Source organism: Natator depressus, chromosome 5 (assembly GCF_965152275.1).
Source record: "Natator depressus isolate rNatDep1 chromosome 5, rNatDep2.hap1, whole genome shotgun sequence".
Taxonomy (NCBI): domain Eukaryota; kingdom Metazoa; phylum Chordata; order Testudines; family Cheloniidae; genus Natator; species Natator depressus.
The window spans coordinates 20,892,851-20,909,562 of NC_134238.1; the positions used below are offsets into that span (position 1 = coordinate 20,892,851).

Sequence of the window (16,712 nt, forward strand, 5' to 3'; positions counted from 1 at the left end):
TTACATGTATACTCCGAATGCCAGATTGCTTAATGAGCAGCCCTCTCAAATTTTTTTATTATACAACACAGCTGGAAATCTGAGAGCCTGATTATGATCTCTTTTATACAAGGGCTAATTCTATAAAATTGAATAGATTTGCTCTTCCAGATTTATGTTGGTATGAACAAGAACAAGGTTTAATGGCCATGATAATCTCTCAATACCATTCCTTACACCCCACGTCCAGTGGTTGAACAGAGTGAGCTAGAAATTCAGCCAGTGGTGGTAGGTTGGAGACAATAAAAGCAAGATATTGTGAAGGATATTTAGGCCTTGTGGGAGGCCAGAGGCCGAAAGGTGTATTTGGTATGGCTGGATATTGCCCTCTTCCCCACCAGGCAACATTTTACTAAGTCTAACAAAATAGCCTGATTTTCAATTATTGGCTGGTATACTCTGCATTTTTATTAGGTTATTGTGACAGTAAATATTAGATAGTAAATGTTGTGCATTAAACAATCTACAGTTCCATATGAATTAGATGAATTTTTTATTATCAGTGTGATGCTTTAATCTCATTTAAACCAGGGTGATTAGTGTGAATTCAATTACATTTGCAATATCAGCTATTGATATAATGACCAGCACAGTGTGGAGTTGTTGTTTTTTTCCTTCATCCTACTGTAATATTTCATTTTCAAAGGTAAATTAAAATTCTTGTGTGGTGTAAATTTACTTGCGCACCACAGTGATACTATCAAGCAGTTTAGTTAGTTAATTGGATTTCAGATAGTGAAAAGTAGTGGGGATGAAAACATGGAGGATTCAGAAATTTCTTTCAAATAGTTTGGATGATCATCTGAATCTGTCTTGTGCATCCTTTCTCCAGTCAGGCCCAGATTCCATCCCATTTGCTGTGTTGCATCCTTGGAAAGATGACATGGAAGGAGTTCAGCAGTCTAGCTACTGCTCTCTTATGGGTTTCCTTCCTTTTCAGGTGGGAGTGAATGGTCCAGTCCCACATTCTGGTGTTGAGTCTGTGTGAGGTTATTCTGCTTCTCTGCTGTGTAGCAAAGATGTAGCAGGATGCACATTAATCGCTTTGTTGGGTCCTAGCAATTTGCTGCCACTTAAACCATAAAGGGCAGGCTGCAATTGATACCCCAGAGTGAATGGTGATATTGGGAGTTGCACAAGCTTGGTAGGGGGTAGTTCAGGTTCCTGGAGCATACCGGGTTCTCTTCTCCTTCAGCTTCTGTGAGAGTTCTTTCATATACTTCAAGACTTCTCCATACTGCCATGCACATTTTCATAGGAATGAGACTGGGCAGCCCACTGTGCAGCTTTGATTCAATAGGACTCACTAATCCGTCTGCTGGATCACAATAATCTGCCACTTCAAAGTGGCCCTAGATGTTACCCTAACACTTCGCCATCTTTTTCAGGTGGTGAGGCAGGGAAGAATGAAGGGGGCTGTCAGGGTTCCTTCCCTACTCTGAACTCTAGGGTACAGATGTGGGGACCTGCATAAAAGACCCCCTAAGCTTATTTCTACCACCTTAGGTTAAAACTTCCCCAAGGCACAAAGTCTTTGCCCTTGGATTAAGTAAAACACTTCCACCACCAAGTGATTTAACAAATAATCAGGCAAAGGACCACTTGGAGTTCCTATTTCCCCAAAATATCCCCTCAAGCTCTTACACCCACTTTCCTGGGGAGGCTTGAGAATAAACAAGATGAGCACAGACCAGCCTTGGATTTTTAAGACCCCAAAAACCGAATCAGAGTCTTAAAAAACAGAACTTTATTAGAAGAACAAAAAAAGATAAGAAAACAACTCTGTAAGATCAGAATGGAAGATAATCTTACAGGCAATCAGATTCAAAACATGGAGAATCCCTCTAGGCAAAACCTTAAGTTACAAAAAGACACAAAAACAGGAATACACATTTCCTCCAGCTCAGCGAATTTCACAAGCCAAAACAAAGAAAACCTAAGGCATTTTCTAGCTAGATTACTTACTAACTTTACAGGAGTTGGAGGGCTTGCATCCTTGATTTGTTCCCGGCAAAGGTATCACACAGACAGACAAAAGCCTTTTCCCCCACTCCAGATTTGAAAGTATCTTGTCCCTTCATTGGTCATTTTGGGTCAGGTGCCAGCCAGGTTACCTGAGCTTCTTAACCCTTTACAGATGAAAGGACTTTGCCTCTGGCCAGGAGGGATTTTATAGCACTGTATACAGAAAGGTGGTTACCCTTCCCTTTATATTTATGACAGGGGCATAATATATGGGATTCTAGGGGCAATATTAGGAACGGGTTTACTTTTCTCCTTCCCAAGAGAAGAAATCAGGTAAGGAAAGAGTTTGGAGGCTAGTGGAGCTGTAGCAGCTGGTCCTGGCTGCATGGGTGAGATTTTTCCCTCAGTGGAGATATAATTAATATGGAAGGGGAATGGCAGCTGCTTACGACTTTTGTGGGTTTGGGAGTTGGGGATAATGCCTTCTTCCTACAAATTTGGTATTAGCCCAGCTTCACCAAGAAGGGGATTGGATTCACATAGTGACCCAGGCACTAGTAAAAGACTTGGTAATTACCTCAGGCCTGGGAGTAAGATGGACTGGATAGGCCCAGGAAATGTTGGAATGCTATAGATTGGAACATCAAAAAGAAGGGACATGCTGACAGTCTGAAGAGGCTGTGGTCTTAACTCCTCCTTCCCCCACACTCCTCTTGGTTGGTGCCAGTACATGTGTTTTAGGAGATATCTTATGGTTCAATAAAATTGTGACCACTTGACCTTATGGCCCCTGCCATTTGCAATAGACCTTTTCCAAAACCCAAAGGTTAGAATTTGGTCAATTACTATTTTAATTCTGAATGAAACATTTATTTCTATTAAATGGGTATGGTGGACCAATGGGAAATTGGATGAAGATCTACAGAATATAAAACGTTTAAGAATTACTTAGGCAAGTTAGATGTCTTCAAGTCGGCAGGGCCTGATAGTGTACATCCTCTAGGTAATACTTAGTCCTGCTTCAGTAGGACCACACCCACACACACACACTCTCTCTCTCTGTGTGGATATATCTATATCTCTCACAGAAATCTAGAACTGGAAGGGACCTGGATAGTCCAATCCCCGGTACTGAAGCAGGACTAAGTATTACCCATATATATATACACACACACACATACTTTTTTTTTTATCATTTAAGTGCAACAGCTAGAACAGGGGTGGGCAAACTTTTTGGCCCGAGGGCCACATCAGGGTGTGAAACTGTATGGAGGGCTGGGTAGGGAAGGCTGTGCCCCCCAAACAGCCTGTCCCCTCCTGGGACCCCACACCCCTGACTGCCCCGACCTATCCACACCCCCACCCACTGACGGGCCCCCCGGGAGTCCCACGCCCTATCGAATCCCCCCTGTTCCCCGACCGCTGACCACCCCAGAACCTCCGCCCCATCCAACTGCTCTCTGTCCCCTGACAGCCCCCTGGGACCCGCTACCCAACCCCTGCACCACTGTGTGCGCGCGCCGCCCCCTTACCACGGCACTCAGAGCGGCAATAGCTCACAGTCCCGCTGCCCGCATCGCGGCATGGCTGCAGGGGGGGGGCAGCAGGGGAGGGGCCGGGGGTGAGCCTCCCAGGCCAGGAGCTCAGGAGCTGGGCAGGACGGTTCCGCGGGCCGGATGTGGCCCACGGGCCTTTGTTTGCACACCTCTGAGCTAGAAAGCTGCTCATCTCAGTCGTAAAAAATCACCATTAAAATAACATTATTCTACTGTTACATCTTGGATTCAGGCAAGAGATGCTCATTTCTTGTTATGTGGAAAAAACAAATGTTCAGTTCATTTTCTGATGCTATAATCGGTCTTTAAAATATTTCTGTTTGTACTTGCTTATTTAAATAATGTTAAAATAGGTTTAATACAGAGACTTTTGCCCCAGTAAACAAGTTTTTTACTAGGTGTATTTGAGGCTATTAATTATTTGTGTAATGAGACTAAATGAACAATTCACATTCAATTTGCATCTATTATAGTTGTCAGTAAAATTATAACCCTATTAAATGTGACATCTTCTTTTGCAGTGACCCCTATGTGAAACTTTCTCTGTATGTAGCAGATGAGAACAAAGAACTTGCTCTGGTGCAGACAAAAACTATAAAAAAGGTAGGTGGTGATTCTTACTTGACTGTGTTCTGGAAGTATTGAGAATGCTGGAGCATGCTTCTTCTGTACATGATATTACAGCATTGATGGAAAGATACTGTCTGCGAATGTTTGTATGTATACTGGATAACATTTTCTTTCTTCTAAATCAAACTCTTACAAGCCAGTGCATGCATTTGCCTTTAGCCAAGTGCAGACTCTGAACCATAAAATAACGACTTTATAACCAAAGCTTCTCAGCTGAGATTTGATGTGTTGAATTGCAATGTTGCTTGCTTTTGTAAGATTTATTTAAAAATAATATTAAGCTATCATAAAATATTCTTTAATTGATTGCAGGCATGTGAACAATTAATTGACTATTAACAGAATGGTCTTTCTGAGAGTCTTCTTTCCCAAGTCTTTCTATATCTATTTTAAAATATTTGATGTGGGCATTAAAATGCAGGGCAGAATTGTGAGCTACTGAAATTCATTTTTGAATAATCTCTGAAGATGTTTTAAAAAATCATTTCCAATTGGTACCAAACCTAAAGGGTTTTTTTTTTTTTTTTTTTTTTTAATTTCTAGCTTCAGTGAAAAGTGTAAAGAGACACTATTAGCCACAATTTTAGAGGTTACCTGCTTCCTTACAATTAAAGTTGACTGGATGTTATGCAAAAAGGGAAAAAGCCATAATTTTAATAAAGATTAAAAGAAAAGTCATGCCCTAGTATTCTATCCTATTTTACAATAATTATTTAAAACCTTTTTGACGTATTGTCTCCTTCGGTATCATAATTTCACTGATTCTCCCCCCCGCCCCCCACTATACAGTTTTTCTAGCTTGACAAGACCTCCCCATTTGTAGAGTAAAAAAGGATACAAGAAAAGAAACTTTAAAACAACAAACAAAAACCTACACCCTCAGTTTCATTTTATCATTACAAATGATATTGCTCCCTGTGAATATATCTAAACTGCAATGTAAGCCCAGAGTTAGTAGAACTCAAGTTAGCAAACCTGGGTTTGTTAATCTAAGGTTTGAATGTTTACACTTATTTGTAACCCCAGGTTAGGAATTGCTGAAGCTGGGGTCCCAACTTGGGGCTCCAGCATCTACACTGCATAATGTGGGCCCGAGTCCAATTTCTCAGACTTCCTAGACCCGCCCAAAATGTGGCCGCACCAGCCCTTTGTGATGCAGTGACTGTCCAGAGGACAAAGAACGTTGGCCCGTGGGATTGTGGAATACTTTTAGCAGATTTCCAGAGCACGAATCCAGTGGGGCTGCATCTACACTACAAAGCAATAGGGCTTGAACCCTGGGTCCCTGCTTGAATGAGTATCGGACCCTCAACCCCCATGGCATTCTCAGACCCTGGGTTAGCACAATTTATGTGTTGGTAGTTGGGGGGAGAGGGAGGAGGAGAAGGCTTGAGGCTGAGTTAAAATGCTGGCTGTCCATTGCAGTGTAGACATACCTTGTGGGTACAGGGATCTGCTTCCTTGGAGCTCTTTGCAGGACCAGGGTCTAAGAGTGTGAACTGTGAAAAGTAAAAAGAATTAAAATTGAAGGAATTAAAAAAATAAAACCTCAGGTGTTTGCTAATTACACTGATGTGGAAACTCCTTTTTTTTTTTTATAATAGGGTTTTTGATCTTATGTTGTCCACTTTAAAATATATTTTTGGACTCTACTAACTTTAGTGTCAGAGCCTCTCCAAATCTGTTTTTAGTTTTGGTGAAAATCCTTAGTGAAAAATTCAGCTCTACTAAGTTGCAGGAGTAACAGCACAGAACATAGTATTTTGGGAAATTGTTTTTAAATACCTTTGACATTTATAACAAAATAATATAGGTATGTGGGAGGCTTTCTTTTGATAATGGAGTTTTTTTTTCATAAGTAGGATTCACGTGTCATCCTGCTATCATGGAATTTTTATTTGTACAGTATGCACTCTTATTCTTTTTATATCAATGGAAAATGTTTAAGCCTGGTCTGTGTGGGAAAGTCTTTTTAGTAGAGCCTAGGGTTTGAATTTAAAGAGAGATAGTATGTGTCCTTTCCTTTATTTATATATTGTTGTTCCAGTTGAAGAGTGCCTTTTTTTCAGATTAGTTTATGTCGCTTGGGATGGGATTTAAACTGTATGAATAAAAAAAAAAAGTCCACTCTTTATACTGGAAACTCTTTATACACTCTTTATTCATTTCTTGATAGATTTTATTTTTTAAATAAAAAATCAGATTTTTAATTTAAATTAAATAACTTTTTTTCCTTTTTACAAATATACCTATTTAAAATTAAAATTTTAAATTGATAACTTTTCATCCATTAAAATTATTTAAATAAAAAAATAAGTAAATATTTGCTGCCTAAGTTTAAAAGAAAGGCAAACCTCTAAACTGGTAGAAGTCACTGGCTAAGCACATGGAAACCACAGTGTACTGAAGTGCAAAATCAGCTTTTGATAGCAGTAGTTTTTTCTGCAGGTTCAGAGAGAATGTTTTCTTCATTCAGTTTATTCAACTAGTTCAGTTGAATGGCTCATTCATTCAAAGATAAAAAACTGATTGGGAGTTGAAAAAGCAAGGAAGTTTGTTTTCCTCTTCCAGTTTATAGTAAAAACTAGGGTGAGTTGATGACATCTACTAGTACTAAAATCTTGAAGGACATGGTTACCAGAAACAATAAATTCAGTAACCACAGATGATGATGATGATCATTTATTATTATTATTTTGTATTATCATAGCTAGGGGCCTTATTCATGTCCAGAATATATTTTAATTTTATAATAATCAGTTTTAAATGCAAAACATGTTTTGATAAACTTTTTTTTTTCTTATGTATCCAGCACATTTTAAGGTAATTAACTAATTTTAAAAAATAAATTAATTTATGTTTTTGTTCACTTTAATTGATTTCTAATTTCCATCCAGACAGCTCTTAATACAGATCATGAATAAAAAATTAATGATCTAATAAATAGAAAATGGTGAATGATGCATTTCTTAACATAATAAAAATAAGAAAATGTAATTGCTTAAATAAAAATGTATAGATATAAGCATATCCTCCTGGCTAGCAAAAAACAAACAAACCACATTTAATGTAAAGGAGGCTATATTTAGTTGAAAATCAACAAGTTTTAATGGTTACCAGCCAATGAGAATCAACCTTTCTTTAGGAAAATAACTAAAATTTACAAATGCAAAACAAAATTAGTCAGTAATTTAAATCAAGGTTTCCTGTTTTCTGATTTAAGTCATAATTAAAATAGTAGATTTAAATTGCTTTGATTTAAATCAAAAGGAGTACTTGTGGCACCTTAGAGACTAACCAATTTATCTGAGCATAAGCTTTCGTGAGCTACAGCTCACTTCATCGGATGCATACTGTAGAAAATACAGAAGATGTTCTTATACACACAAACCATGAAAAAATGGGTGATTATCACTACAAAAGGTTTTCTCTCCCCCCACCCCACTCTCCTGCTGGTAATAGCTTATGTAAAGTGATCACTCTCCTTACAATGTGTATGATAATCAAGGTGGGCCATTTCCAGCACAAATCCAGGTTTTCTCCCCCACACACACACCACCCGGGGGGCTGGGAGTGCTGGGGGGGGGTGGCAGTGCGTGGCCCAGGACCCCCACAGCTTCTGGGGCAGCCTGGAGGCCCCTGCTGCTGCACGGTGGGAGGAAGTTGGGGGGCTGGCAGGCTCCCTACCTGGCTCCGGGCAGCTCTCTGGAAGTAGCGACATGTCTCTTTGCTCCTAGGTGGAGGTGCGGCCACGGGGGCTCCATGTGCTGACCCCGCCCTGAGCACGGACTCTGCAGCTCCTGTTGGCCAGGAACCATGGCCAATGGGAGTTGCAGGGGTGCGGCCTGCGGGCAGAGGCAGCATGGAGACCCGCCTGGCCATGCCTCTGCCTAGGAGCCGAGGAACATGTTGCTGCTTCTGGGGAGCCCCCCGAGGTAAGCGCCACCCGGAGCCCTCACTCCATCCTGCGCCCTAACCTCCTGCCTCAGCTCTGAGCCCCCTCCCACACCTAAACTCCTGCTGCTTCTGGGTGGGGGTGGGGGGAGGGGGCAGTGGCCCGAGATTGCCCCAGCAGCGGGTGGTGCGGCTGGCCCGGGGCTGCCAAAGCTACTTAGGTGGCCCCAGAGCCAGCCTCACTGGCCGCTGCAGAAGTCACGGAGGTTCTGGAAAGTCATGGAACCCGTGACCTCCGTGACAGACTCTCAGCCTTACTAATTATTTTACTAAGCACATTACATGCTGTTGGTAAGTGCTGGCAAGAATGGACCCATCGTTTCATGATCAAATATCTTCTTCGGATATTGTGTCACAAATGGGAACTGATGCTAAGAGGCAGTAGCATGACCGCTCTTATGGTAATCAGACTCTTTCCCCCAGTTACTCTTGTAGTCAGAAAATTTTTTAATTTAATTTTGTTCTCTGAGTTCGTGAAGCTAACAGAATATCATGGATTTTTGAGTATAAATAGGTAATCAGTTAGCCTGTTCATTTTGATAGATGGCATTTTTCCATTTGAATACCCTCAGTCTGGAGATATTGTTGACTGAGTCTAGTCAGAAAGATAGAAGAGGAGAGAGAGGTGAGACGGAGCAACCTTTTGTAGTTCCTCTTTGGGTCTGAGATGCAGCAAAGGTAATGGAGAAGATGCTCAGCTCTTGTAAGTTGTTATAGCTGCATTGACATCAGTGGAGTTATGACAACAGCTGAGGGTGTGCTACAATGTCTGTTGCTATCCAGGTTGTGGAGCAATTTTAGGTAAGCTTAATAACTCAGAAACATCATACAAATCCAGACCTTCTAAGAACTCTGGAGTATTGCCACTCAACACTATCAATAACCTTTTCAGTGACTTAGGAACTTAGCATTCTAATCGTGCTTGATGTGTGAGATACTAGTCTGCCTCTTATGAAAACCCCACCTAGACTTCGGATATTACTGAGGCTTTATTTTTGGTTGACCCTAGTTGAAAGGACTTTAGCCAGATTCTTCAGTGCTGTCTCCTAAATGCAAGCATCCAGATTGTTTTGGAGGTAGGGTCCTAAATCTGCCCAAATCCTCAGAATAAAGTAAGTTATAATGTTTAATAATTTTGGGTGAAAGAGCCTTACCTGCTGATTAAGGTGAACTAGATCGTTTTTTAATTTGGAAAAAATGTTAATTTTATTCTCCTTTTTCTGGATTCTGTTTATCAGAAGTCTTATTGCTTTGTCCGCACGCTTGTTACCATGGTGTTTTTATTAGCATGTGTTCAGTTTGGGTTGAAAACCCTGAATTATATTATGAATTATATCAACATTGTGTTAGAGTTCAGTACAGGAGTTCTATACATTTATTTACCGAAAATGTCACAGAAATGACAAAACTCAAATAGAATATAAAATTTGAGTGTTTGAATTTTTCATGGGGGTTTGATCAAAAATGGATTGATAAGAGAGAATAACAGTTTACAAATCTCCCTTTTGGAAATTTTCTCCACTGGATTGTCTGAATCTTTGTATTTTAATTTTTTAAATTTTACAAGAAATGGAAATCTCCCTGGGACATGCCCTTTGCCCACATGGGTGTGCCTGTACAGCATTCCATAACTCCTTATCCGATTGAAAAATACATGCACCAAGTTTAACCCACCAAAGTTTAATGTGATGACAAATCCATTGTGGCACTCACTTCAGGTGCAAAATAATAATAATAATGCAGAGAGAGAGAGAGAGAGTTCACTGCGTTTTATTACTGACAACAGTCATTAACCCTGAGAGGAAAAAGATGCTGAATTACTCCCCCTTTGTGAATAGAATAGTTCGGGCTGTCAAACGATTAAAAAAATTAATCGCGATTAATTGAGCGATTAATTGTTCTGTTAAACAATAATAGAATACCATTTATATAAATATTTTGGGATGTTTTCCACATTTCCAAATATATTGATTTCAATTACAAAACAGAATACAAAGTGTACAGTGCTTACTTTATATTTATTTTTATTATAATTTCACTGTAAAAAGAAAAGAAATAGTATTTTTCAATTCACTTATTACAAGTACTGTAGTGCAATCTCTTTATCATGAAAGTTGAACTTACAAATGTAGAGTTATGTGCAAAAAATAACCGCATTCAAAAATAAAACAATGTAAAACTTTATAGCTTACAAGTCCACTCAGTCCTACTTCTTGTTTAGCACATCGCTCAGACAAACAAGTTTGTTTACATTTGCAGGAGATAACGCTGCCCGCTTCTTCTTTACAATGTCACCTGAAAGTGCGAACAGGTGTTCTCATAGCACTGTTGTTGCCGGCGTCACAAGATATTTACATGCCAGATGCGCTAAATATTCATATGTCCCTTGATGCTTCAACCACCATTCTGGAGGACATGCGTCCATACTGATAACAGGTTCTGCTCGATAATGATCCAAAGCAGTGCAGACCAATGCATGTTCATTTTCATCATCTGAATCAGAAGTCACCCTCAGAAGGTTGATTTTCTTTTTTGGTGGTTTGGGTTCTGTAGTTTCCGAATTGGAGTGTTGCTCTTTTAAGACTTCTGAAAACATGCTCCGCATCCCGTCCCTCTCAAATTTTGGAAGGCACTTCAGATTCTTAAATCTTGGGTCGAGTGCTGTAGCTATCTTTAGAAATCTCACATTGGTACCTTCTTTGCGTTTTGTCAAATCTGCAGTGAAAGTGTTCTTAACACGAACAACATGTTGGGTCATCATCCGAGACTGCTATAACATGAAATATATGGCAAAATGCGGGTAAAACACGGAGCAGGAGACTACAATTCTCCCCCAAAGAGTTCAGTCACAAATTTAATTGCTGAACACATTATTTTTTTAAATGAGCATCATCAGCATGGAAGCAAGTCCTCTGGAATGGTGTCCAAAGCAGGAAGGCGCATACGAACGTTTAGCATATCTGGCACGTAAATACCTTGTAATGTTGGCTACAAAAGTGCCATGCGAGCATCTGTTCTCACTTTCAGGTGACATTGTAAATAAGAAGCAGGCAGCATTATCTCCCGATAATGTAAAAAACTTGTTTGTCTCAGCAATTGGCTGTGCAAGAAGTAGGACTGAGTGGACTTCTAGGCTCTAAAGTTTTACACTGCTTTGTTTTTTCTCCTTAACTTCTTATTTCCATTCTTTATGGTATTGGTGGATGGGTGCTGTAACTTTAAATGCCATTAAGTGTAGTTTTTGTTTGCTAATTAGCATTTAGCTTTCTTCTTAATCCATTTTAATACCTCTCTGCTAGGCCTAACCTTGTGATGGCCTTTACTACAGAATTTAAGTTAAAACTACTTTACAACTACTTGGCATTCAGTGAGGCTCAAAATGTCTCTGGCATTATTAGAGACATTATTAGAGTCTTGGGAAATAGGGACGGTTACACATTTTTAATTCTGAAGGCTGAACACATTGCACACACCTTTGCGTTCCTCCATTCTTCCTCCCTCAATTTCCCTGGGTCCCCCCTGCTCTATTTCAGGGACTCCTGTGATTCCCTACCCCATTAAGCCAGGAGTTCTGTGTTCCCCACAATCCCCCATCATGTCAGGGACTCGTCCCCCATTCCTCATTTCTTCCTATTTTCCACCTCACCATTTGTTTTTCTGTCTGGGAGATAGATCATTCAGGATGTCAACATTTAAAAACTATTGGGAGGATGGGCAGAGCTGAGATGGAGGTATTGCTATGCTGGAAGGTGCTGATCAGATGCCAAGAGCTCCATGTGTTCCTCTTTTTACTTCTCCCGCTTTTTCAGTTTTCACCAAAACCATTAGGATTCTGCCCACTGATGCTTAGAACGTTCCCTGAAATTTTGGAATTAAGTGGATAAAGCATTCAGAAGCTATTGCATTACATAGACAGAGAAATACTAGTGAGTTAAGTGCAAGACCTCACTTCCCTCTGCCAATTAGAACAAAAGCCCTCACTTTGAGTGGGATTGTTGTCCCTCACAACAATGGAAATATTGAAACAGTGACACATATTTCTTTAACTTGTTTTAAAAAATGGCATGGTAGACTTAGGAAGCTTAAAAACAAGTATTTCGCATGGCAATAAAACAAATCACTGCCGTTTTCCTTGAAATGTGCTGAGACATAGGATTGTTTAGTATGCTTTGATAGATGGTGTTGAGCCTGTGATTAAGGACAGCTTGTGGTCTGTATATACAATTTTATATAGCCTCAGGTCCGTGTTTGGCTTTTTGGGAGAATTAACTTTCTGAGCTGTATGGAGCAGGGATGATCAATAATAAGGGTGGAGAGAGCCGGGGGAGAGGGGCAGGGGGCAAGGATGCGTGTGTGTGTGTGTGTGTGTGTGTGAAAATCGTTTGACGTTAAAGTGAGCTGAATGGGCACTTCAGATTATTCTTTTTCAAAAACTGAATGACACATATTGCTAATATTCTTATTGCTAATCTGTTCATTTTGATAATTTTATACTTGATCTCCTTTTAGGTTGTAAGCTAATTGCATATTCTACTCAAATCATTAATACAAAATTGTGGTGCTCCATAGCCTTTATTTGGGAAACTGGGGGAAAAGAGCCCTAAGCAAATTCAACAAAAACAAATGTTACCTTTTTGCAGTCTAGAGCCATAACTTTCTTTGGAGCAATAAACTCATCCTTGTATTTAAAAACTGGTCATTTTGCTTACTTTGGTTTATATAACAAAACATTTCATTAAGATTAGTCTTCCTTACGATCTCTCTGCATAGATCCTCAATCATATCCCTTCTACTGATAGATTCCTATTTATAGTTAACATCTATTTCTGGATCATCCAGCTGAAATACCCTCCCATGCTCAGTTTGCTTGGTAGATGAGTTTAAAATCATTTGACAGCAATGTTTTTATGCTTGGTGGTTGTTGCTATGAAATATTAAGGTTGTTTTTTATTGACTTTTAACAAAGATTGTCACGTGCATGCACTTGTAAGTGACTGCAAATATACTGGCAGCTGCAGTAGACTTGAAATCAATTATTGTTTGCATAAAAAAATTAATTTCTTTTACAGACACTGAATCCAAAATGGAATGAAGAATTTTATTTTAGAGTAAGTTTTTTCTTTACTTGTAATAAATCATTTAACTACAAATAGATTAGTAAAATTAAACAGACCACATTGTAAAGGGGTGGGAAGGAGCTTATTCTCTTTAGTATTTTACCCTTTAAATATTTCTTGTGTATTTCAAAGAAAAATCACTTGAACTGATGTAGTTACTCCCTAATATCTGTTCTAAAGGATGGAATAAAACATAGGATTTGCCATATGGTTTAATGTATGAAACGGTTGTTGCACAATTTGATAATGGTTCTTTTTATACATGCTTTGAGTTTATGTATATAGAAAATGTCATATGTTTCACTCAAACATGCATTTTTAGCATATCATGTTTGCTGTGGTATTAAACTGGTAAAGTAGTGGCAAATAACCAGAAATTCTTCCTAGAGCTATATGATAGCCCAGCATAACTAGATGAAAGAGACTAAGTAAGTGTTTCATGGTTAAAGATCTTGAAAGTTGAGCGAGCATGACAAAAAGTAGTGAAGTGCAAACAGAAAAGGAGAATTGAAAGAGCAATTTTTGGCAAGTAGCATAAAAGCAAAGAGAAAATATCAAATTTATTTTATTTTTGTAACTTTTTAAACTTGTCATATCATGTTAGCAATGTTAATAAACTGCACTTAACATCTTGTGCTTTTCTATTATAAGTAGTAGTTGACATTTTCATCATAAAATGTTAAATATTCACAAAATGTGAAATAATAGGCTCAAAATAAAAAAATACTCTGAATTAAATGTAATGTATTTATGGAATATAAATAGCTAGTATGAAAAACGTCTTTGATCTTCAATTATTACAAAGAGTTTTCAAGGAGCAGATACTTAGCTTCTGTCCAGTTGTAGTTTTTACAAGAATAGGTTAGGTAAAATTTCAACAGTTTAAATTTAATCTTCAGAACAGCTGTTTGAGAACAGGGAAAGGCATTGTGGATTTGTTAAAATGGTAGTATCCTGTCAAAATGCATTTTAGCTGTTGACCATTGTGCTAATTTGGTAATTTACAATAGAATATTTGTTAATATCTAATTTGGGGGAGATTATAAATGCTTTAAAATGTCAATTCCATTAAAATAGCTTTTTACAGGGTGAAATTTAATAGATTTTTATCTCTAAAACAATCTTCCCAGAGATAGCTATTTTGATTCCTATAATCTACTACAGAAGGCACTTAAATCTGTTTCTTTGAGTAATGCAGAATCTCTAGGAATTGTCTTGGCACTAAACTCAGTATGGCTGGCCCCAGCTTTTTCCATTTCAGTTACAACAAGGTTTGATATATGCAAGCTTCTCATTAGTAGAACATTCATCTGGTCATGTTACACTTTCACATATTAAGTTTGACATTTCTGATTCTTGGGATTCCCTGTTAAAGGCTACAAGAAAAATGTCTTCGAAGCAAGCAGCAAATCAAAATGTTTATCCATTGTCAGAACTAGGTGTTACCAGTTGCATCATTAGTATTTATTCCCAGTTAACCTACTTTGCTAAACATAATTTTGAGTACATATCAGTAATTTACCATATGGTTCCAGTTACCAAAAAACCCAAAGCATTAAAAGCCCAGGAAATATTGTGTTAAGAATAAACTTAAAGGAATCCAAACATCAAGGCACCCAAACAACCTTAACTCTGTCCCTGTAGTGATGTGCTGGAGGGGAAGAAGCAATCTTTGGCTCTATCTTCTCTGACAAAAAAAAGGTAGTTTTTACCACCAGGTAAAACTAGGTGATGTCAACACTATCCTCCCCTTCACAGCCCTGTGACTGACCTCACTTAGTTTACCTTATGGTGTCTTGTCTCCACTTTGTATTTACTGCGGTCTCTTGGAGCCACAGCACTGAAGTTTTCAACACAAGGTAAACTAGAGGAGGTCAGTCGCAGGGCAGTGGGGGGAGGAGAGTGTTGACTTCGGCCTAGTTTGCCTCATTGTAAACACTGTAAGTGCCTTGTCTCCACTTAAGGTTTTACAATGAGATAACTATCACCTCTTAAAAAGAAAAGGAGTACTTCTGGCACCTTAGAGACTAACAAATTTATTTGAGCATAAGTGAGCTGTAGCTCACGAAAGCTTATGCTCAAATAAATTTGTTAGTCTCTAAGGTGCCACAAGTACTCCTTTTCTTTTTGCGAATACAGACTACCACGGCTGCTACTCTGAAACCTGTTATCACCTCTTAGTTAACTCGCTGCCAATAAAACAACAAAAACACAACAACAGCAACTTTGTGTCAGCGAAGACAAAGCCTTACGGCAGGTCTATACTACCATTTAAGTCTATCTAACTTGCGGCAGTTAGGGCTATGAAAAGGACACTCCCCTGAGCAACGGAAGTTAAAGCGATCTAAGCGCTGTCCACACCGGCGCTATGTCAATGGAAACGCTCTCCCACCGACATAGCTTCTTACACCTCTCGCAGAGGTGGAGTAATTATGCCGGCAGGAGAGCACTCTCCCATTAGCATAGAGCTTCTTCATCGGACAGTGGTGCAGCTGCATCGATGTAGTGCTTCTAGCGTAGACCTGCCCTAAAATAATCTTCCTTCATCTCTAGCAGTTCCATCTCATTAATGTCTATAAACACTAGCATGATTTACTCTTAGTCATGCAATGGCTATGTGTAAATTTCAGCCTTTGTGTAGCTACATGCTATCCCCAGAAAAAGATGTACTCTTGGCTCTCTGCTGTTTCAGACATTATTCAGCACTAACTCAGATTTGATTCCACACTGGGCAGGTGAAAAGCAGTGCATCTCTATACACAGTGCTGAGTTGCAGAGCAGCTTGGAAAGCACAGAGCTCATGCAGTCAAGTGCTCCTCTTTTGGTGGTATGGTTGTGCATTCAGGATTTGCAGAAAACCAGATATTATGCTACACACATTTGTATTTATGGTTTTCACTGATGTTTTTCATGGTCACTTTATACTTCCTCCTGGATGAAAATACAGTCAGATCATGAAAACTTGTGTTACTTAGAGCGTGTAAATGAAACCCTGCAGCACTATAAAAAACTCATGAAAATCCTACCCAGAAATGCACATACGAATACTTGTGTGCACTCCCCTATTTGATGAATCACAGCTCCTTGCGCTAGTTCAATTTGAGGGATTTCCCCCTGTCTACAAACCCACATAAGTGTCTGCCTATTATGGAATATCTTCTTATGTTGCCTCAAATAGAGAACTGGTCTTAGCCACCTGTCTTACAAAAGCTTTCCTGAAAAATGTACTAACCTGGATTAACTACCATAGAAACTTGTCCTTCATTGGTGGCCTTGTTGCCTCCTTGATCATTCCTTGTTTTGAGGGGATCTATGTAGTTCAACGTGTGTCCGTGGAAATTACATCCTGGAGGTGTACTCATTTCTCTGCTAGTTTTAGAAAAGTTTGCAGAGGGTATGCCTTCTCACCTCCTCAACAGTGTTTCTGAAGTGGCATATGTGGTTAAATGGG

General features: G+C 39.2%; 1 protein-coding gene across 3 annotated transcripts in view; it reads left to right on the top strand.

Annotated features, from left to right (window-relative positions):
- NEDD4L (NEDD4 like E3 ubiquitin protein ligase) overlaps positions 1 to 16,712 on the top strand; it is a 351,255-nt gene that overhangs the window by 159,831 nt on the left and 174,712 nt on the right. For all 3 annotated transcript variants that reach the window (XM_074952404.1, XM_074952405.1, XM_074952406.1), the window contains exons 3-4: positions 4,082 to 4,163; positions 13,214 to 13,252. In XM_074952404.1, coding sequence (XP_074808505.1) covers positions 4,082 to 4,163; positions 13,214 to 13,252 — 121 coding nt within the window. The remainder of the gene's footprint in view (positions 1 to 4,081; positions 4,164 to 13,213; positions 13,253 to 16,712) is intronic.